This window comes from Tachysurus vachellii, chromosome 1, assembly GCF_030014155.1.
Source record: "Tachysurus vachellii isolate PV-2020 chromosome 1, HZAU_Pvac_v1, whole genome shotgun sequence".
NCBI classification, from domain to species: domain Eukaryota; kingdom Metazoa; phylum Chordata; class Actinopteri; order Siluriformes; family Bagridae; genus Tachysurus; species Tachysurus vachellii.
The window spans coordinates 41,371,311-41,393,810 of record NC_083460.1 but is presented as its reverse complement, the minus strand read 5'-3'; the positions used below and the strand labels follow the sequence as shown (position 1 = coordinate 41,393,810).

General features: G+C 42.8%; 1 protein-coding gene across 2 annotated transcripts in view; it reads right to left on the bottom strand.

The window, feature by feature from the left end:
- Window positions 1-10,690: 10,690 nt before the first annotated feature.
- The window catches only part of usp10 (ubiquitin specific peptidase 10), a 30,305-nt gene continuing 18,495 nt past the window's right edge, over window positions 10,691-22,500 (bottom strand). For both annotated transcript variants that reach the window (XM_060871514.1, XM_060871449.1), the window contains 6 exons: window positions 22,255-22,354; window positions 21,230-21,413; window positions 18,056-18,221; window positions 17,023-17,167; window positions 15,154-15,219; window positions 10,691-12,502 (listed from right to left, as the gene is read on the bottom strand). In XM_060871514.1, the coding sequence (XP_060727497.1) occupies window positions 12,315-12,502; window positions 15,154-15,219; window positions 17,023-17,167; window positions 18,056-18,221; window positions 21,230-21,413; window positions 22,255-22,354 (849 nt within the window). In that variant the 3' untranslated portion in view covers window positions 10,691-12,314. The remainder of the gene's footprint in view (window positions 12,503-15,153; window positions 15,220-17,022; window positions 17,168-18,055; window positions 18,222-21,229; window positions 21,414-22,254; window positions 22,355-22,500) is intronic.

Genomic DNA, 22,500 nt, shown 5'->3' with positions numbered 1-22,500 from the left:
AAATATGTTGAGGATTTAATATTAAAGATTTCAGGGTCTCTGTTTAGATGTAAGCGAATGTGTGATATTGATATTGTGCATGATTACAAAAAAGCCTTTGAACAAAATCTCAGATGTCTCTCGGGTCTAATTTTCAACAACTGAAGCGTGCGATCAGACGATGGTCCGATCTAATCAGATGTAAAACGGACCGTCGGGATTCGCATAAACATGCAGTGTCTGTCAGCTCGAGTGCTGTGTACAAAAAAATTTTGTGTACAAAAAAATTCCAACAAACATCAGCATTTAATGTCCAGGATAATCCCAGACCTACAGACATTCCTACATTTACATTTACATTTAGCATTTAGCTGACACCTTTATCCAGAGTGACTTACAACTGAGCAACTGAGGGTTAAGGGCCTTGCTCAGGGGCCCAGCAGTGGCAGCTTGGTGGACCTGGGGTCCTATAGACTTAATAACAAAGAAATATTTCTATCTGTGGATCTAAAGTACATGCCTGCACTTCTGTCTATAGTCTTGAAACACACCCACCTTTCCATATATGGTCTTAAAGACACACCCACATTTTCCCGTCTATGGTCTTAAAGACACACCCACTTTCCATCTATGTACTTCAAAAAACAGCTACATTTATATCTATAGACCTGAAACACACCCAGTTTTCCATATATGGTCTTAAAGACACCAACATTTGCATACCTGGTTCTAAAGACACACCCACATTTTTCCATCTATGGTCTTAAAGACACACCCACATTTCCATCTATAGTCTTAAAGATATCAATATTTCCAATACTTTCCATACATAGCCTGACAGACACGACCATGTTTCTATATATGGTCGTAAAGATATGAGCACCTACACTGCGTTATGGTTCGAAAGGCAATTTATTTCAGTTTATACACCTGAGCAATTGAGGGTTAAGGGCCTTGCTCAGGGGCCCCTGCACTGGCAACTTGGTGGACCTGGGATTCGAACCAATGACCTTCCAGTCGAACACCTTATCCACTGAGCTACTATTGATGAAGACTTTCTGTATAATCCCTGATTTCTCTGTTCCCTGAAGCTGTCGGCCTCCACGTTACCGACGCGACGCGACGTCCCCGAGCGCAGCCGTGATCAGGAGCCGGATTACTCAACACTGACGAGATCAGATCAGGGATTTCAAAGCGTTCAGTGTGAAGTGAATCTGTCTCAGCCACAGCCACAGTACTGAAGTGTTCAGTGAAATCATTCAGACCTGTTACAGCTTTTATATCAGAAAAATCTGGAATGATGAATTCCGTAAAGGATACGTTAAAAAAGTGCTTTATATTTAGTTTATATAAATTAATATTATTTAATAAGTAAATAAATCTCCAGATAGAAAAAAGGTTCTTGGATTAACATTAACTCTGGATTAATGGAGAGATTAAGGAGGGGTTTTTTTTTCGGCAGATCTGATGCACTGATGTAAAAAAGGAGGTGTAGCTCGAGGAAAACAACAGCGGGGAGGTGGAGTAAGAACATTTCACTGGAGAAGAGAGAGAATCTAATCCACAGCTTTATCTGTCCGACATAAAAACTGAGCTGTTCTTCAAACCCTTTTAACTCATCTCCAGAGAAACGTCCAGTAAAATCCTGCAGTTCAAACACAACGCCGGTGAAGTCCAGCTGCCTGGGAACAAGGCCGGGGTCTGACACCAAAAACTCTTCTAATTCTACTTATTTCAGCTCGATCTTCTTCTTGTCCTTCTTCTTCCTCCTCCACTTTCCTTTATCTTATTTCTCCACTTTCCTTTATCTTATTTCTCCACTTTCCTTTATCTCTTCTTATTCTTTTCGTATCTTTCCCTTATCTCCTCTTCTTCTTTCTCCTCTTATCTTTCACTTCTTTTTCTTCTTCATCTTTCATCTCTTTCCTTTATCTCTTCTTCTTTCTCCTCTTATCTTTCGCTTCTTTTTCTTCATCTTTCATCTCTTTTCTTTATCTTTTCTTCATCTTTCATCTTTCTTTTACCTCTTCTTCATCTTTCATCTTTTTCCTTTATCTCTTCTTCATCTTTCATCTCTTTCCTTTATCTCTTCTTCTTTCTCCTCTTATCTTTCGCTTCTTTTTCTTCTTCATCTTTCATCTCTTTCCTTTATCTCTTCTTCATCTTTCATCTTTCTTTTATCTCTTCTTCATCTTTCATCTCTTTCCTTTATCTCTTCTTCTTTCTCCTCTTATCTTTCGCTTCTTTTTCTTCTTCATCTTTCATCTCTTTCCTTTATCTTTTTTTCTCTCCTCTTTCCTTTCGCTTCTTTATCTTCTTCATCTTTCATCTCTTTCCTTTATCTCTTCATCTTTCATCTCTTTCCTTTATCTCTTCTTATTCTTTTGTACCTTTCCCTTATCTCCTCTTCTTCTTGCTCTTCTTATCTTTCGTTTCTTTTTCTTCATCTTTCATCTCTTTCCTTTATCTTTTCTTCTTTCTCCTCTTTCCTTTTGCTTCTTTTTCTTCTTCATCTTTCATCTCTTTCCTTTGTCTCTTCTTCATCTTTCTTTTATCTCTTCTTCATCTTTCATCTTTTTCCTTTATCTCTTCTTCTTCTTCTTCTTCTTCTTCTTCTTCTTCTTCTTCTTCTTCTTCTTCTTCTTCTCGGGTTTGTCGTGGTATAACAATCCTAGCTGGGCTTCATCCCTGTCCCCATAAGCACCAGTTAAATTTAACCAGCATCAGATTCAGTCATTTTGCTGAATAAAGGAGGAAATTAAATTCTGGCAGTGAGTTGATTGGATGGGATTTAACCCCTGAGATTATTTAAAGGTCAAACAGTGGAACCGTGGACGGTCAGTGAATCAGGCAAAGAATGTGGTGTTTTGGCATCGTGACTCGTAGGAAAATTCCACATCGAACAGAAGATGTTTGTAAGCACTAGATGGCGTCGGTCTGCGAGTCCTCACAGAGACAAAAACAACACCGCGGTCCAAAACGCATTAAATCGCAGCTGCTGAATGTTGGAGATTTAAGCAACTGCTAAATTAAGAACATGTAGCTTTACAAATCAAATAAAAATAAGAGCCTTTTGCTATAAAGGTCTTAGAGGAGTCACTTCCTGCTCCGTAAGAGTTCAAATGAACAGCTTTTTTTTTCATTCTCAGGAAATAAAAGACTGTGTGTCTTTTTATGGAGGAAAAAACTTAGGAACATCTCAAGGTCCTGGACGGTGAGGTGTGATGAAGCAGATAGCATCCGTAAGCAGGAGTTCCCTCACCAGCATCTCGCAAGAAACTGCAAAATAAATTAAATGTAAACAAACAAACAAAAACAAAAACAAACACCCGAGTCAGAAACACTACTTTATTAGGACGTGTGTATTAAAAATGAATAAACATCATCTGACCAATCAGAGTCCGGTATTCAGCAGCACTGTGGTGGAAGGAGTGAACGAGTGAATGAGTGTCTGCAGGTATAAACTTTTAACACGTTTCTCACGGGAGATGTTTCTCTCCCTCCGTCTCTCCATCTCAGTGTCTACTGTACACCGTGTGACTGGAAGGACAAAGTGTTTCTCTCTCTCCATCTGTCCGTCTCCCTCGGCGTCTCTTTCTCTCCATTCTTCTAAACTAACATTTCTCAGTCTCTAACTCCAGTTTCTCTCTCTCTCTGTCTCCTATTCTGTCTTTCTCTCAGTTCCTGTCCCTTTCTCTCTCCCTCTGTCTGTCTTTCCCTTTTTTCTGTCTCACCTAAGAACGATCTATAGCTCTGTCTCTCTACCGTTCAATTCCTCTCTTGCACTCCTTTACTCTCTCCATTGCTCTCCCCTCATCCCTTTATCAGTCTCGTACTCTTTCTCTCTATTCGTGTTCCTTTCTCTCACCCCGTCTCGATCACTTACTATCTCAGTCTCTCCATCTGCCAGTCTATCTTACAATCTCTCTTTCATCCTCTGACTGTCTTCCTCTTTATCTGTTCATCTCTCCCACTATCTCTCTCTCTGTACTTTGCTCTCTTCATCTCTCCATCAATCTCTTACTCTGTCTCTCTTTGAATGATTATTTATCTCTCTTTCCCCTTTCTCCATCTCTTGTAGCACTTTATTATTTGCAGGGGCTCATGGGGGTCCGCGGCTCGGGTCCGGTTCCTCTTAGCGACTCTGAAAGGTGGAACCGAGCGACACAGCGTCTGGTGTGGTGGCGGAAAGCGGTGACATTTTAAAGTTCACAGGGTAACAGAGCCTCCGTTTCCCTACAGCTGGTCACTATTTCCGTCGCTCACCGCGTCGTACGGTAACCGATCAGAGAAATGTGGGCGGAGCTTAAAAAGAGCAAACCACCGATTGATCAGAATCGCCCTGACGTTTCTTGCGTCGTTGTCGGCTTTCAGATTCATTTTAATTCACTTCTGCGCAGGACGGAATCTTGAACATTGAATCTCATTTATATAAATAGCTATTTTGTTAAAAAGTAAAAGAGTAAAAGTTTTGGCACCCTCGGATCCTTCTAGTGGGATTAGCTTGAGCAAGACTGGAATCAAGGCAGGCATATTTTTATACAATTTGTAAATGTAGATTATTATCTTTATTTTCTTTGCCCCAGCAGTTAAAAAAAAAGGGGGGGGGGTTTGGTTCGATCTGGTTTGAGGTTAGAAACCATATGGTGGTTTGTTGGGTGTAAAAGGGCTATAATTGAGAGAGTGAGTAAGTCTGTAGGCAGATGCTGGCAGATGTAGCACCATAGGCCATGCCCAGTGTGGAGATTCCAGCTTCTACGCCAGTACTTTGTTTAACTGAACACGTCTCAGGCGCCAACAGTCGGCGAGGAAAGCGGGAAGCGCTCCATGTCAGACAAACCCACATTACGCAACGGTCTGCACCGAGACAAAGTGCTGTTGTAAGAGAATCTAAACCAGAACTTGTCTTTTTCTCCTCCGAGGTCCGATGGAGCAGACACGGCGTTCGGTCTTCCATATAATTCCGTTCAACAGCACACAGACCTACAACCGGCTAAGGACAGATTCCTGAGACGTTCTCCGAACATCCCAAACCCCAAAGGCTCAGAATGGAACACCACCCCTCCTCCCCCCAAAATCTGGCTCATGGAAAAGGAGTTTTAGAGAAGCATAGACTTGTGTCAGGACACGTTTGAGGGATAAGCTGTGTTTCTCCATCTGGTCGTGACATTTCAAAGCATCTATCATCTTAATTAGCGAGGTCTCCCTCGAAGACACTTGAAGAAAAGAAAAACATTTCCATCTACCCCGATTGCGTCATAAATGACGCAAAAGAATTAGTTTAGGATCTATCTGTCGAAATACGCCGAAGACCTAGAGCAAAAAAAAATATTAAATAGATGGTGTCATTTAAGAGATGTATAATTTAGGGGGAGAACCTAATCTACAAGAATTTTAAATATAAGACTAGATGGAGATGCAGAGTGAGACATGAGGAGCAGACGTTTGACTGGGATGGGATACGGAGCACAGTCTCCAACTGGGAGGATTTCAAAGCTAAATTAATCCATAGTTTGGTGGGAAATGAAGCAAAACTAACGTATGACATTCTCTCAATTCAGAGGAACCGACCAAAAAAAAAATCTTCTGCTTCCCCAAAATATTGCCACGAAGTTGAAAACACACAGAATACAGGGTTATGTACAGAAAGTCTCTATGAAAACAAGGTGTGGAGGTGAAGGTTGAACTGGAAGAACTTGGGTGTCCTGCACTGATCCCTGACTCTGACTCAACACCACTGAACACCTCTGGGATGAACTGGAACCGTCTCCTAAACATCTCGACATCAGTGTCTGATCTCACTAATGATCTTGTAGCTAAATGAACACTAAACCCCACAACCACACTCCAACAGTTAGGGGAAAGAGAAAGAGAAGAAAGAGGAGAAAGGAGAGAAGAGAGAAAGAAAAAGAGAAGAAAAGAGACGTGGAAGAAGAAGAAGTATAGGGGAGAAAAGAGAGGAAAGAACCTGGAATGAGATGTTCACCAAGCACATATGGCTGTGAGGGTCAGGGGTGCACTAACTTTTAATTACATACAGGATCTATGAGCAGGACGTCTCATTAAATGTGTAGAGAGAAAGAGATCATGAGAAATCTGGAGCAGAGATCATCGGTTCCTCCGGTGAGGGTCACTTCACTTTACTAGTCACACGTAACATCCTACTAGAATACGTTTTATTGGTTGTTTATATCGTGCTATAATAGTAAGAAACCACAGGGTGATCACTTGCTAGCAGGAACGTAGAGAACCGACTAGTGGGTGGAACTCAGTGAAGAAAAAAAACTATTATGTGGTGATGAAAAGGGGGACACAGTGGCTTAGTGGTTAGCACGTTCGCCTCACACCTCCAGGGTTGGGGGTTCGATTCCCGCCTCCACCTTGTGTGTGTGGAGTTTGCATGTTCTCCCCGTGCCTCGGGGGTTTCCTCCGGGTACTCCGGTTTCCTCCCCCGGTCCAAAGACATGCATGGTAGGTTGATTGGCATCTCTGGAAAATTGCCCGTAGTGTGTGTGTGTGCCCTGTGATGGGTTGGCACTCCGTCCAGGGTGTATCCTGCCTTGATGCCCGATGCTCGGATAAGCGGTAGAAGATGAGTGAGTGAGTGAAACGTTTTGCGATCGGAGCGGCCAAAAATGTTTGATTTTGATTCTGTTTTTTTTTTTTTTTTTAGCTCAGACAGAGCTGTACTCATTGTTACACACAGGTGAATGGAACAGGAATTCGGCTAAACGTGTGTGTCGTGATGTCACTCGACACGCCTTAGACCAAACCTGCTGAAACCTGAGAGAGATTTGGGCAGTAAAATAACAAAAATAACCCCACATGTACCCCATGAATATCGGTTTCCCTGATTTAACGTACACATTTCTGGAATTTCAAGGTTGGACTTTACAGACAGCGGGTTATTACAGCGTGAGCGTTATTCTAGCGGTGGTCCTGGAGGCTTATTATTCCACGACCACCCAAGGCCGTGAGCCCGTGTTAAAGATCTGCTCAAGGCTGTAAAAGCACAATGCATGGAGCCCCACTTCAGGTGGTCCGCTGGGGGCTGCGAGGTTCTCCTTAGGCTGTCAAACAGTGCGAGGAAACAAACTCTGTGACGTGAAGAGCGTGAGAGGGAGAAGAACAGAAAGAACTCCCTGAAGGTAAAGGCTGGACCTCGGGGTCGCAGACAACCGGCCGAGCCGCAGGAACACGACGCGCTGAGGTCGGGATGAAGGACGGAGACGAACCCTAAGCACGGTAAAGAGATCGGAGAGCGAGTCCGCAATCCTAGATCCTCTCAGTCGCAAGTCAAGACGAACTCGCAGGACACCTTCCTCTTTTAACTCGTGTTTGCTTTGTAGTCACGACGCACATTCCTCACCGCAGGAGGCCCAGAGCCGAGGGGCACAGACAACTGAGCCGAGGGGCACAGACAACTGAGCCGAGGGGCACAGACAACCGCATTGTTCAACTACAGTAGCCTTTTTGTCGTTTTTTTTCCCCTCTCTCTTTTCCTTTTCTTTTTTTTTATTACAAAAGACCAACTCGCACCTCGTAACTAAACTACAGCCGTAAACAGCTTTGTCACAGTTTTTTATTTGAAAATTAAAGAAAAAAAAATATATATATATATATATATATATGTATAAAGCTGAGGTGAGAGACAAATATTCTGCTCATTCAAACCAAAGACGTAGGGGGTCGTTTTAATGTCAGGACATTTCATTTCTTTAACATTTCACAAGAAAGGGAGGAGAAAATGAACAGAAATCATTCTGATGTGTTTGGTATAAAAATATATATATATATATATCTCCACCTTTCAGAAGAAAAAAGAAAAAAGAAAAAAGTCAAATACTGACAGTGCAAAATCAGGAACGATCATCAGTACGTCTGAACCGACATGTACGAGGATGAGAGGAGGAATTTTCTTTAAATAGAGAGACCATTAAAGTCAGAAATGCCTATTGATCTCAAGGCCAGATTTTTTGGTCACATACTTCGGTTTTTGGGAATCTTTCCGTAGTTCACTAGAATATCTGAAACTAGTAATAATAGTAATGATGAGAATTCTGACAAAATAGGGAATAAAAGAAAAATTTCTCAGGACATGAAAAAATCAGAGAGACTCGAAGAAACATCAGTTGTATGTAACAAGGTGTGTGTGTGTGTGTGTGTGTTATAATCAACAGCTTTATAATGCAGCTCAGGGACGATCAAATCACCACTGAACTGGAGCGAATGATTTTATTTAATCTTTTTGCTTAAAAAAAACTTTAAACCTTACATTATTGAGGTAAATGGATTACCTCAATATTACCTCTGTATTATAGAAAAGCTCGTTTATTTCGGTAATTCAACTCAAATAGTGAAACTTGCGTACACTATAAACACAGTACACACAGACTGAAGCAGTTTAAGTCTTCGGTACTTTTAGTTGTGATGATTTTGGCTCACGTTTAACAAAAACCCCCCAAAAATCGAATACTTAATAAGACCAATAAACAACATTTTTAGTGAATTGTTGGCCTTCTGGAAAGTCTGTTGATTTACTGTGTATGTACTCAATACATGGTTGGAGCTCCTTTTGCTTTGCCTACTGCCTCGGTTCGGCGTGGCGCGGAGGTGATCGGTCTGTGGCGCTGCTCAGGTGGCCTTCAGCTCATCTGCATTCCTCTTCAGGTCTGGTGAGTTCGCTGGCCAGTCAATCACACCAACACCACAGTCACTTAACCACCTTTTGGTGCTGTTGGCAGTGTGGACAGGTGCCAAATCCTGCTGGAAAATCACATCAGCATCTTTAAAAAGCTGGTCAGAAGAAGGAAGCATGAAGCGCTCTAAAAGCTCTTGGTAAACGGGTGCAGTGACTTTAAAAATAGTGACATTCACTCCAAATCATCGCAGACTGTGGAAACTTAACACTGGACATCAAGTAACGTGGGCTATGAACTTCTCCACCCTTCCTCCAGACTCCAGGACTTTGGTTTCCAAATGAAATAAAAGAGGACTTTGAAACAGTCGAGTCTGTCTTCTCTTTAGCCCAGCTAAGACGCCTCTGACTTCTTGTCTGTGGTTCAGGAGAGGCTTAACAAGAGGAATACGACAACTGTAGCCAAATTCCTTGACACGTCATGATGACTTGAACCCAGCCTCGGTCCATTCCTTCTGAAGTTCACCCACATTCTTGAATGGATTTTGCTCGACAAGCCTCTCAAGGCTGAGGTTCTCTCGGTTGGTCGTGCATCTTTTTCTTCCACTGAACTTTCTGTTAACATGCTTGGATACAACACTCTGAACAGCTTCTTTGGCAACGAACGAACGTGGCTTATCCTCCTTGTGAAGGGGGTCAGTGATCGTCTTCTGGGCAACCGTCAGATCACAATCATGTCTTCCACATGCTCAGGAAACCTTCGCAGCAGTTTATTAGCTGATTAACATCATCTTCTACTCTTTCGCATATTCTAATTTATTGAATTAGTGGGTTTTTGTTAAACGTGAGCCAAAATAATCACAATTAAAAGAACCAAAGACTTAAATTACTTCAGTGTGTGTACTGAATTTATATAATACACAAGTTTCACTATTTGGGTTCATTCATTCATCTTCTACCGCTTATCCGAACTACCTCGGGTCACGGGGAGCCTGTGCCTATCTCAGGCGTCATCGGGCATCAAGGCAGGATACACCCTGGATGGAGTGCCAACCCATCACAGGGCACACACACACACACACTCTCATTCACTCACACAATCACACACTACGGACAATTTTCCAGAGATGCCAATCAACCTACCATGCATGTCTTTGGACCGGGGGAGGAAACCGGAGTACCCGGAGGAAACCCCCGAGGCACGGGGAGAACATGCAAACTCCACACACACAAGGTGGAGGTGGGAATCGAACCCCCGACCCTGGAGGTGTGAGGCGAACGTGCTAACCACTAAGACACCGTGCCCCTCTATTTGGGTTAAATTACTGAAAAAACTTGAACTTTTCCACATTCTAATTTATTGAGCTTCACCTATATATAGTTATATCTGAATAAATAACCACATACTAACCAACCCCAGTCCCTTCACCTGCTGCAATACACACACACGTCCATGTTAATGATGTCCAATACTCATGAAGGATTACCGGTGTGGAGGTTTAGATTAGACGAGTCGTCCGAAATAAATCCGCAGTAACAAAAGCGGTCGCTGTAATACAGGAGGAGTCGTTTATTTGCATCAGGAGACCTTTTGTGTGAAACACTGATGAAATCTCACTCCAGTCACCTGGGCGTTAAACACGTCTGGAGAAAGAACAGTCGCTAGGACGACTCGTATCGTGCGTGGTGATAAAACACAGCAGCTCAGACCTTAAAACATTCACCTGAGTCTCGCGTCTTTTTGCTCTCGAGTCGCTATTATTATTATTGTTCATATTATAGGTCATAAAAATCTTTTTGTTGACCCCTGACACGATCCCTTTCTGCTTGTTATTCCTCCACAGAGCTTTACAGCTAAACAGCGTGAATCAGAAGAGTCGACACTCACACACACTTATAAACAGATCAAAAGCCAAAACATTCAGAGAGGAAACGAACACCAAAGGGAAAATTTTTTTTTTCTTTTTTTAAATAATAAAACACACCACCAAGCCGTCTTCGATCTCTTCGCTCCTTGCGCCGATCCTGTTTGTTAAAAAAATAAATAATTAAACGAATAAACCTTCAAAGATGTAACAGAAATATGATCCATCGTAGAACTTTATTTGTTATTGTGCTTTATGTCGGGTCAAATTTTTTTCTTCAATTCAAATCAAATCGGTTGAGAAAAGAAAAAAAAAAAAAAGTTCAGGGAAAAAGGATAATGAGGAAAAACTAACAAAAAGAAATCAATACAATCAGTGTATAAGCTTCATGAATGATCAATGAAACAAAAGCGGACATATTTGCGTTTGTGTGCGTGTGTGTGGACACTCGTTAGGGGTTTATTAGCTCATATAGCCATGCAGGATTCGCCCGCTTACTGAAAAGTTTGTCTCCAAAAAAAAAAAAAAAAAAAAAACCCAAAAACCACACACAGTACCGAGAGGCCGAGGCGGCCGAACAGAGATGTGGAGTAACTGCAGCTTCCTTCTCTAAAGAAAGGCCTGGGATTGGCTGAGCACGAGTGGGACACACACACACACACCATGGACACACCCCTTAAATGATGTACGTGTAAAAATTGATGGTAAAAAGGTAACGTCGCTGTTCGTCGCTTCGTCTCCGGCGTCCACGCTTTCCCCGGGCGAACGAACTCTCGGTGAAAAATGCGCATCTATTCGTCTGCGTGTTTGGTTTATTTCACTTTATTGATCAAATTTCAAAGGGTTTGCGTGCACATAAGCTTTTTTTTTATTCCTCGTGAATCAGTTTTCTGTCCTAAAGCGCATTAAAATTGTTAAATCATTCTAATTCTACACCCAGAAACCACACCCAGGGTCTCGCAAAAAACAAAACAAAACCAAAAGAAATACATTATTTTTTTTAAATTTCATGTCTCCCACTGCAGCTCTCTCGCTCGCTCCCGGTCTGACGTCTCCTTATAATCCGACGGCTCCAGTGTTTGTTTGTTTGTTTGTTTGTTTTTTACCCCCCCCCCCCAAACACAGCTAGGCCTGAGTGTCGAGATCACGAACAAAGGAGAGACAACAGGAACAGAAGGAAAGAGAAGAAGGAAGAAAGAAAAGAAAAAAAATAAGAGGAGAGAAAGAGGAGGCAGCAGCGTTCGAGCGGTGCGTCTTGCGTCGTCGGGATTCTGAAGGAAACTCGTGTTCTGCTCTCGACGCAGTTCCTTGGGTCAAATTTTGCTGGTGCATCAAAAAAGTTTCATCCGGCAGAACGTCCGTCGAATCCCTTCGTTAAAAGGCAAAACATGTAAATTGTTCTCTCTCACGCTATGCCGTTAAAAAAGTAGATTAAACAAAACAAAATAAAGAAGAAAAACAAAAGAAAAAAAAAAGGAAAGAGTGCAGTCCAAGACCAAACCCGTGGGGGTTAAAGCGTCTATGGCCGTCGTTTTCACCCCTACCGTGGAGCCTCTGTCACGCCGCAGCGTCCGACTCAAAACAAAACCTGCAGGAGAGAGCGCCACCTCATGGAAGTCTTTAGATACCAGATTTGAAATAATTTCCCTCTTCCTCCAAATGATGACAGAAACGTGGAAAAGCCAGCTCTGTGTGAAAGCGAGGGATAGTGAAGGGAGGAGGGAACTCACATGAGAAAAAGTTGGGCAGTGTTTTTGTTGAGGCGTGTGAGTGTGTGTTGTGTTAGAAAGCTTGTGTGTGTGTATGTGTGTGAGCGCAAGGGTGTGTGGTTTCTACAGCAGGTCGACACGGCGGTAGTAAAGCAGGTAGGCGGTGCGCTCTGCAGTCTGCTTCACCACGTGGTACTGGTTGATCACCTTCACCGCCTGGTCGTCGATGCGCAGCCAGCCGTTCAGCCCGATGTGGAAGACATCCGTAGTGTAATGGCCGCCTGTGGCGCTGTTCCCATGGTGATAGACGACTGTAGGAGAAGGCCACATAAAATTAGTGTTGTACAATACACGTACATCTGCTGTTATTATCACTACAGCTGACCGGATTATTTCTGGGTAATTATTTGCCAATTATTATAACTTTTTCTTATAAAATAGAGTGTGAGAAAGCGAGAGAGAGTGTGTGAGAGAGAAAGTGTGTAAAAAAGAATGAGAGTGTGTGTGTGTGTGTGTGTGTGTGTGAGAGAGAGAGTGTGTTTCAGAGAGAGTGAGTGAGAGAGTGTGTGAAAGAAAGAGAGAGTGTGTGTGAGAAAGAGTGTGAGAGAAAGAGAGAGAGAGTGTGTGTCAGAGAGAGAGTGAGAGAAAGAGTGAGAGAGTGTGTGAGAGAATGTGTGAGAGAAAGAGAGAGTGTGTGAGAGAGAAAGAGTGTGTGAAAGAAAGAGAGAGTGTGAGAGTGTGTGAGAAAGAGTGTGTGTGAGAGAAAGAAAGAGAAAGAGAGTGTGAGAGTGAGAGAGGAAGAAAGAGAGAGAGAAAGAGTGAGAGAGAGAGAGAGAGAGAAAGAAAGAGATAGAGTGAGTGAGAGAGAGCGAGAGAGAGTGAGAGAGAGAGAAAGAGAGTGAGAGAGAGAGAGAGAGTGAGAGAGAGAGAGAGCGAGAGAGAGAGAGAGCGAGAGAGAGAGCGAGCGAGAGCGAGTGAGAGAGAGAGAGAGAGAGAAAACCAAGAGAATCGATTTCCCTCCCACTTAAACACAACGTGTGAAAGCTTCCAGTCCATCAACAGGGTTTTATTAATGTTCTAAATGACTGAATTTAATCCCAGCTCACACTGAACCTCGTGTTAAAAGCACCCTGTGGATTTAAGATAAAAACACACCTAAATTTAATACATTAAAAAATCCCAACAAAAACTAGATGCCCAGTCCAGACTGGGGTCGAAACACCGAGTGCTTTTAAAGCCGCTCCTGACACAACAGGCGAAACGAAGCCAGGACAAAGACACGTGCAGGAAATCCGGAGTGTGACGCATGAAACAACGTTTACGAGAAACAACCATGAATGTGAAGAAGTTTAACGTCACTACTGAGAACACTGCTTAACAAACACAAAGGTTGGTCAAGAGATGTTTGCAGGAGGACTGAAGATCTTGCTCAAGAGTAAAAACTAGGGTTAAGCAGTCGGGTTTAGGAGAAATGTACAGCGTTGGTAGAGAAAGAGTTCCAGAAGAAGCAACGAAAACAAATGAGCGGTGATAATTCACTCCTGGGCAGGGGAAAGATTAATAGTGGCACCGTGTGTGTGTGTGTGTGTGTGTGTGTGTGTGTGTGTGTGTGTGTTTAAAGAGATCAGTAAGCAGTTCAGGAAACAATAAAAGAGCGAGAAACGTCTGGTACAAACAGTAGCACCGTTTACACACAAACTAATAATCCATTAATAATCCGACAGTTTAATCTGAAACCTCAGTGAGATTTAAATGATTGGATCTTTGATCAAATTTGCTAATGCAGCTTTTATATATATAAAATTTTTTTAATAGCACATTTCAGTACTTCAGAATAAAAACTGATTTGTGGGCGGGGCTTTGAGATGATGGATGGATGGGCTAGTTTTGATGGATGGACAGATGGGCTGGTTTGGATGGATGGATGGGCGGGTGGACTGGCTAGTTTAAATTGATGATGGCTTTATGGATGGGTTGATTGGATGGATGGGCTGGGCTGGTAGGATGGATGGGCTGGGCTGGTTGGATGGGCTGGTTGGATAGATGGATGGATGGATGGATTGGATGGGCTGGTTGGATGGATTGGATGGGCTGGGCTGGTTGGATGGATTGGACTTGCTGGTTGGATGGATGGTTTGGATGGATTGGATGGGCTGGTTGGATGAATGGATTGGATTGGATGGGCTGGGCTGGTTTGATTGGATGGATAGATGGATGGATGGATGGATGGAAGGGCTGGAGTTATGAACAGGGCTGGTTTGATTAGATGGATGGATGGATGGATGAATAGGGCTGGTTCATGGTCATGACACCATTTAGATAAAACAGCGTCTCGCCTGCAGAAGACTGATGTTTGGGGTGACGTGTAAACTGTTCACTGGGAATCTACCATCAGAATAATATTGTTTGAACTGATACAAATGGATATGAACACATCCAGTGCTCAGGAGTCGTGTTAGTTCTTATAGGGCAGCGACGTTCAAATAAAACCTGACAGAATCCCTTATTTAACACCTGGATAAGCAACTACAAATTAGCAAATAGTGAGTTCTGATGGATCACTGACGCTTTCTACCAACATCATAGATCTTCATTCCCAAAAATCTCTAATTAAACACCATGACTCTACATGAGCAACATGGAATGGCCCGCAAAAAAAAAAAAACAGGAAACCACCGAGGGACAATAATCTCCATCATCCGTCACCCGACAGCGTTACTTTATTAAGCCGTGACTCGTCCCTCGCCGCAAGGCAGCTCGCGCCGTCGCACGCGTGACAGAACTTTTCCATATTCTTTCATATGAAACCAGAACAGACTCAAAAACCCAACCTTCACTGATGACTTTCACTTTGGGTTTGGTCCAAAAACAGCAGGCTGTATTTTATTATCCTGCGTTTCACAGATTTTGACAGTAAGTAGTAGCGGCGTGGACGTGGATGTGGACGTGGACGTGGACGTACCTGCAAAGAGCCTGTAGGTTCTTTGGCCTTTCAAAGTTTTGCTCCGGACACCCGGTGAGAGGAGATCTGCACAGAGAAGAAGAATCATATTGCATAAATCATACTAGCTGTAAACAAACAGACCGGCCGTTACAGAGAACAGAAAGAAGAGGAACGTTTCAGTCAAATTAACTCCAGACTGAATTTGGACTTGGAAGGTTTCAAGTGCATCCGAGGGACGGAAAGTGTTTTGCTTTTCTAACCGGAATAAGACGCATGTTTAAATCCAGATGGATGCAATATTTTGAGGGTTTTCCCCACAACATGCCTAGCTATTTATTCACAGGATTCTAAAGTCAACTAACAGGAAAAGAACTGCACCGAAAAGGTTCTGATCCAGACCCTCGTCCCACCGCTCATGATCCTGAACATAACACACCGCAGGGTCTGAAGTGTGTTGCTGAGGGAGAAGGATAACAAGTGACAGAGTTTTAGAGGCTGCAGGATGAGTCACCGTGGTGTTTAAGGACATGATTTGGATTGATGAGGTGTGAATTTGAGAGCAGTAGAAAGATGAGGTTTAAGAAGCATTTAGCTGAACAAGGGGCATGAGTTACTGTCAGACAGCCAGGACGCAACCAAACAACATACTTAATCTCGCTGGACTTTTTAATCACTTCTCTTTTGACCTATCAAGCTATAGTTCACCCCATTTCATTTAAAGGTGCGGTGCACGATGTTTGAAAGTCAACGTCGATATTTGAAATCACCAAAACAAACACGCCCCTAACCCAAATGGGTCCCACCCCTGTATCAATAGCTCCGCCCACACATACATACGTAACCCAGGCAACTACTGGAAAGAAACGTGTCTTTATAATAGTTGAAGGGAAGAACAATACGATTGTAGATAAACAAACAAGCAAAAATGACACACAAGTATAATCATGTAAAGGACAAAGACATATATTAGTTCTGTGTAACAAAACAAAACCAACGTTACTCACCTATCGAGAAGGAAAAAAGCGCCTCGGCGTCTTAAGTAAAGTTGGTCACATATTCACAGATTGGAGTTTCCCGAGTCAATAACTCCTGAGCTAAACACTGTTACTACACAAAACACGGTTGTAGCTGCGTCTCTACATTACTACGATAGAAAAGAGGTGTTATTTGTGTAGTAACAGCGTTTAGCTCAGGAGTTATTGACTCAGGAAACTCCAATCTGTGAATATGTGACCAACTTCCTGCTCCTTCAGTTCTCTCCAGCGCTGGAAAGCTGATCCTATATTAACACGTCCTACTTCTTACCTTATCGTAAGTCTTTCTTCTCTTTCTTTCTTTGTTTTTATCCTCCATGTCAATGTTAAAACCGCTTTCTGCTAATGTCACACATGCGCACTGAACACTCTCTCCGCCCATATTGACAAGACACGCCCCTTTCTGCTCATTGGCTACACGTTTGTTTTGTTTTTGTTTTGTTTGTCGTCCCGACTCAGTTTTCTGAAGCATTTCTCAAACATCGGAGACCCCACCTTTAAGTTTGGTTTTTTTTTGCACCATAAACCATTTTCATGCAAGACTTTCAGCGAATGCAGCTTTTTTTTGTTGGCGGTTTTGAAATCATTTTCTGTATCTTTGGGCGTTTCCACTTTTTTCAAAGACGCTCATTTGCTGCTTGTTTTAAAACCATGGACTGGGTGGATGGACCCATTGAAGCCATCTTGGGATGGAGGGACGAACGAGCTTGTTTATTTTGACGTACAGGTTGGACTCGGCCGTGTGAAAATATATATTAAAAAAAAGAAACTTTAGGCTTTTTAAATCTGAAGTAAAACCGATGAGGTAATAACGACTACGTGAGTAAATCAGAATGAAATCCAACACGCGTACCTTTGCTAATCTCCAGGTCCACGGGGTAATCGATGTTCTTGACCAGCTTCTGACAGCCGCCGGTCTTCTCGAAGACAAACCTCTTGAGATGGAGCACGAGAACAGGAGGAAGCTCTTCCAGAGTCACTCTTCGGCTGATCTCGATCTGAAGCCGGAACAAAACAAAAAGAGGAAAGGAGTGTGTGTGTGTGTGTGTGTGTGTGTGTGTGAGAGAGAGATGAGAAGAGATAATGGAATGAGTCACATTCCACTAACCAGCCTAGTACACGCAGTGCCGATAAACAGAACTGAACAAACAGTCACTGACGCTCGATTTGCTTTAAGTCACAAACTCAGCAAGGTGCAGAACGACAACAAACCCACAAGTGTGTCCCGAGGACACGGCGGGAAGATAAAGAGCGCTGACTGAAAAGAAAAACACATGTGCAACACAGATGTCCTTCGTCAGCATTCGAGACATTTGACAGACGACGATTAAACGAGCACCTTTTTTTGTTGTTGTTTGAATTCTAAAGAGCTTAAAGAGGAACCGACCGAGACTCGGACAAACTAAAAATAAATAAATAAATAACAGAGGCTAGAGGATGTAGACGATCCATCACACGCTGGCCGCTGAGGCCAAAGTAAACACATTGTGTTTGTGTGTAACGTGTTTACCGAACGTAGAACCGTTGGGTTGTCCGTCAGATCGTATAAGGGATTTTTTTTTATAATTCCAGGATGACGCAATAGTTCATTAAGCACGTTTCGTTTACCTTATATGGAAATCATTATTTATAACATACTATACTGCATCAAGGTCAATCAAAAGAGATCCTGACGTCATCTAACGCCTGCTTAACGTACCTGAGGAACACTGTTGTGCTGTTACAGGAAATGAATCGATCAACAACACTTCAATAATAATGCAGGTTTTTTAATCTGCTTATTAACGTCCTCGTGAACGAGCCGCTGCTATCGAAACAACACACATTAAAATCAACAGCTTTTGACTAATCAGAATGAAGAACTGGAGAGCGCCACGGTAACACACCTCCTGCTTGGTTTTAGTGGTGTAGCCCTGGACAGACTCCCGAGCCACCATGGTCTCCAGCGCCTCCTGCACCGTGCGGATCTTCTCCGACTGGATGTCCAGCTGCAGGGTGAAGAACGGCTGGAGCGTAGCGGACTCCTTCGAGCTCTGCTGGTACACCACCGATCTACAAACACAAACAAACGTCATGTATCCAAACACAAGAACACGACTGTACACTACGGCTGGTTCGTGTTTGTCAGAGTAACGCGTTAGACATTAGACGTTTTCTCTGGTCCGCCGTGACAGGAGGCAGAATTTACTTGTGCTTTTGTGCTGCCGAACAAAAAGGAACAGACTAAAAATAATAACGTGTTGATTAACCTCGCCATCGCACCCATCAGCTACATACATTTTGAGAATAATATATTGATTCAAGACAGCGAGCGAGGCTGAGCGAGGCTAGACCAGGAGCCGCGAGTGGCTCCTTCGTCCCTCTGCTGCGGCTCCCTGTAGATTCGGAAAATAAATATTTAATTTAAATGTATTTTATTCGAGTTAGTTAGTATTTAGAATGACTTTTTTTTTCAAAACTAAGATTACGACGCTCTTGTAACATTAAAATAAACCGCGTTTAATTTTTTTGTCGCTCAAAATACGCGTCACACAGAAGCAGACGCGTTTTTGGTTTGCTGAAGTTAAATTGTTGAGGTCATGAATACGAAGAGGACTCGATTAGACACTGAACATTTTATTTGAAAGTAACCTTCGACCCGGCGTCTTTTTTGTTAAGGTTAGTTCAAACTTCAAAATATTTTTTGTTTGCTTGCAGGAATAAAATGTCGTTTACTCTGTAGCCGTTCGTTGATTACACAAATGCAACACACTACAGTTTTTTCTATAATTCCATAAAGGTAAAAAACGATATATGCGGCTGTTATCTTCATTTTAGAGGTCAAAAGGGTTTTGTGGCTCCCTGTGTTTGTTTTCCTGTGGGAAACTGGTCCAAATGGCTCTTTTGCCCCTTTTCCACCGGGGCAGTTTGAGTGCTGGTTCGGAGCCTAATTTAGAACCAGTTCTTTCTTTTTCGACAGCCAAAGCACCGGCTCTGAACCAGGAAAAGTGGTTCTTATGTAGCACCAAAACGTTGCTGGTCTACACTTAAGAACCGCTTGTGTCAGGGGCTGTGGGCGGGGCTGTGGGCGGGGCTACTGTTAGCACATTAGATAATGTACCTTAAGTATACTAATGTTTAATACACTTTTACTTTACCGCGATATGATACATTATCAGCACACATGATAGTAAGTAGCTACATGCTAAGGCTAACTTTTTTCTGTGTTAATGATAAAATAACGTTATGTACTTTCTCCATAACAACCTCCGTTTATACAGATTACATGGAGCTGCACGTACACGTCGGATTCGCCGCGTTTGGGTGTTAATGTAGGTTCACAAAGCCATGAGCATTAACAGTAAAGCAACATCCACCATTGTTGATGTGTTTGTCGCTGCTGCGCTAACGTTGCTGTGTAACGTGACACGTATACAGTGACGTCAGACTCGGCTCTGTGATGCTCTCTAACCGGTGGAAAGACAAACCGGTTCTTAGAAGGTTCGCCAGTGGAACCAACTTTGAACCAGCACCAGCGCTAACTCTGAACCAGCACCCGGTTCTTTTTGGTGGAAAAGGGGCATTTGAGTGTTTAAGGTTGCCGACCCCTGAGCTAGACGGTGATCTGATCCGAGTCAGGTGTTACTGCAGACTTACACGACTGTGAACAATTACAACCTGCACTCACTCTTAAAATGCATTCGATTTTTTTTATTATTATTATTATTCTCTTACTTTTACACCCAGTGGGGAAGATGTGTACAATCCTGACCCACTATACATCTATAATCAAGGACATCAGCAGTGTGAATTATGCAAAATAAAACTCCATATTTCCGGCATGTAAACGGTTCTAGCAAGAAGTCGTCATTTTGAGAAAATATGAAATTATTTAAAAAAAAAAAAAAAAAAGATATCTGGCAACGGCGGTGAATTTCTGTGGCTTAAATAAAACCGATCTGACTTTAAGTGGGTTATTTTATGTGGAGACATCAAAGCTGCTGAAACTTAAGTTTCTTTATTGTTACAGCCCTAAAAGTAACGTCAAAAAAAAAAATAAAAAAATACTAAATCCACACGCATCCCGTTTGACAAAGGCTCAAAAACTGTTCTCTGTAGGGGTCAAAGCGAGCTCCGGAGGGGGGTGGTGGTGGTGTGGTCTGGTTGGAGATCTCTTCATGAAATTGCTTCAGAAAATTAAAGTAAAAAAAAAAGAAAAAGAAAAAGTTAACAGGAAAATGAAAACTAGGCAAAAACATTACATTAGTTAAAACTTTCAAAGGCTTTAAAAAGGCAACCGCTTTTTATAATAAGTAACCGGGTCACCCAAACATCACCTCCGCCAGCAATTTGTCTCCAAATTTAGTCATGAACGATGCCAAGCGGTCACACACACACACACACACACACACACACGGGGTTCATGTAAAACTTTTGGCTCGGACAGGTTTTGATTTTCATAAGCACAGATGGAGGAGCAGCCAGGCCGTGCACGACTGGTCACACACACACACACACACACACACACACACACACACACACACACACACACACACACACTCTGCATTAACCCATACCAAATAGGAACGAAGGAAAAATCCTCTCATGGAAAAGAGCAGATGGTCAAATTAGATCCATCAAACATATACCTCTTTATTTAGACCGAGAAAATTCCAGCAAACCGAGAAGGAAAAAAAAAACCCGGAATAAGAAACGAGGCAGCAAAAACAGTATAAAGTTTACAGCGGTGATGGAAGACCAACAATTCGACCAAAGCCCCGCCCACTCGTTTACTATTGGTCCTAGTTACGATAATACCGAACCGACGAAGACGAGCTTCGTGAAAAACGTCAGCAATAAAACTGGTGATATTTATCGGTTTATTGCTTTAGATCCCTTTAAACGGGTCACGTTGTTTATTAGACTTTAGATAATAAATTTAAAAGGCTTCCTAGTCGCCGGCGGCTCCCGTGACGTGAGGTACGACCTAACGGTGGTGTGAGCCTCCTGTACGAGCGCGTTAGTGTTTCCTTGGAATTTTCAAACACAAAATCAGCCAAAAGGTGCTGATCGTTTCCTACCTGATGTGTCCTCCGAATATATCGGTGATGGGCGTGCGGATGAAATCTGCTTGCCGGGTGATGGAGGTTTTGTTCCTGGGTCCCACCTGCTCCCACTCGTTCTCGCTGCCCTCCTCGTCCTCACCCTTGTTCACGGGCTCCTCGGTGCCCACGTGAGATCCGGGACCGTTCGGCGTGGACGCTTCTGCACGCAAACAAACAAACCGGATTACATCACAACTAACAGAAAGGAGGGGGGTGGGGGGATAAACCATTCTAACCTAGCTAATAAATAAAGAACGCATCAAGTGCATAACGGACTTAAAAAGGTGAACATCTGGCTGCTAAAGTAAAGGTTAGATGATTTCTGCACCTGTTCACTGCGTTAGCGTGGCGGAAAAATAAACACCACCGGGTTAAAAACATCTTTCAGATGATGGATAGGTTTTGGGCTAAAATTTAAACGCACAAGACATTTTTTCCAAAAATTGTGCTTCCAAGAGCTCGAGGCCAAAGAGCGTCCTGGGGATCGTAACAAACGTCCATCTCTGTTTGTGATTTTTATAAAGAACACGTTTACTTTCTGTTCTGTTTTGGGTCCAAGAGCTTCAGGCTTAAGGGGTGTCGTGTCTTAGAAAGTCATCAATTCCTCAAGCAGATCAAATACATGTATAAAATGGGCTTTAAATTAAATTTCAGTAAATCTAGTTTGTCAATTTAGTTGTTTATTTGTCCAATAAACTAGAAGAAAAAAAATGCTTTGCTTTACTACAAAAAAAATAAATCAAATAAATACCAAACTGAACAGTAATTTTTCATCTCGATCGATTTTAGCCCAGAATTGTTTGTTTTATTCGTCTGATTTGTTCCAAACACCTGATGCCTTAATTACAGACTAGAAAAGATTTCAATTTGATTCTGAACAGAACAGATGTTTTTATGCTCCGGCGTTCGACACGCCGTGTTAATGAAGTGTTAATCACAGGGCTAAACTGCCATGTTGAAGTGACTGCGGTGTGAAATTAGAAACAGAAAAGCGAACACACTCTCGTCCGGTGGAGAAACCATCTTCTTGAGCGCCAGCATCTCCTCGTGCAGTCCGTTCAGCGTGAAGCCCAGATACTCCTCTGCGTCCTCCTGACGACCCTGAGGGGGGGAGGAGAGAAAACGAAAACGGCCGGCGGTGAAACCTCGACGCTGATCTGACGCCTCGTCGCGTCTTACACGGCGTTACGCGCCTCTGAGGCTAATTCTCTCGGCGAACGAGCCGTCTGAGCTTTAGTTCTAACCAC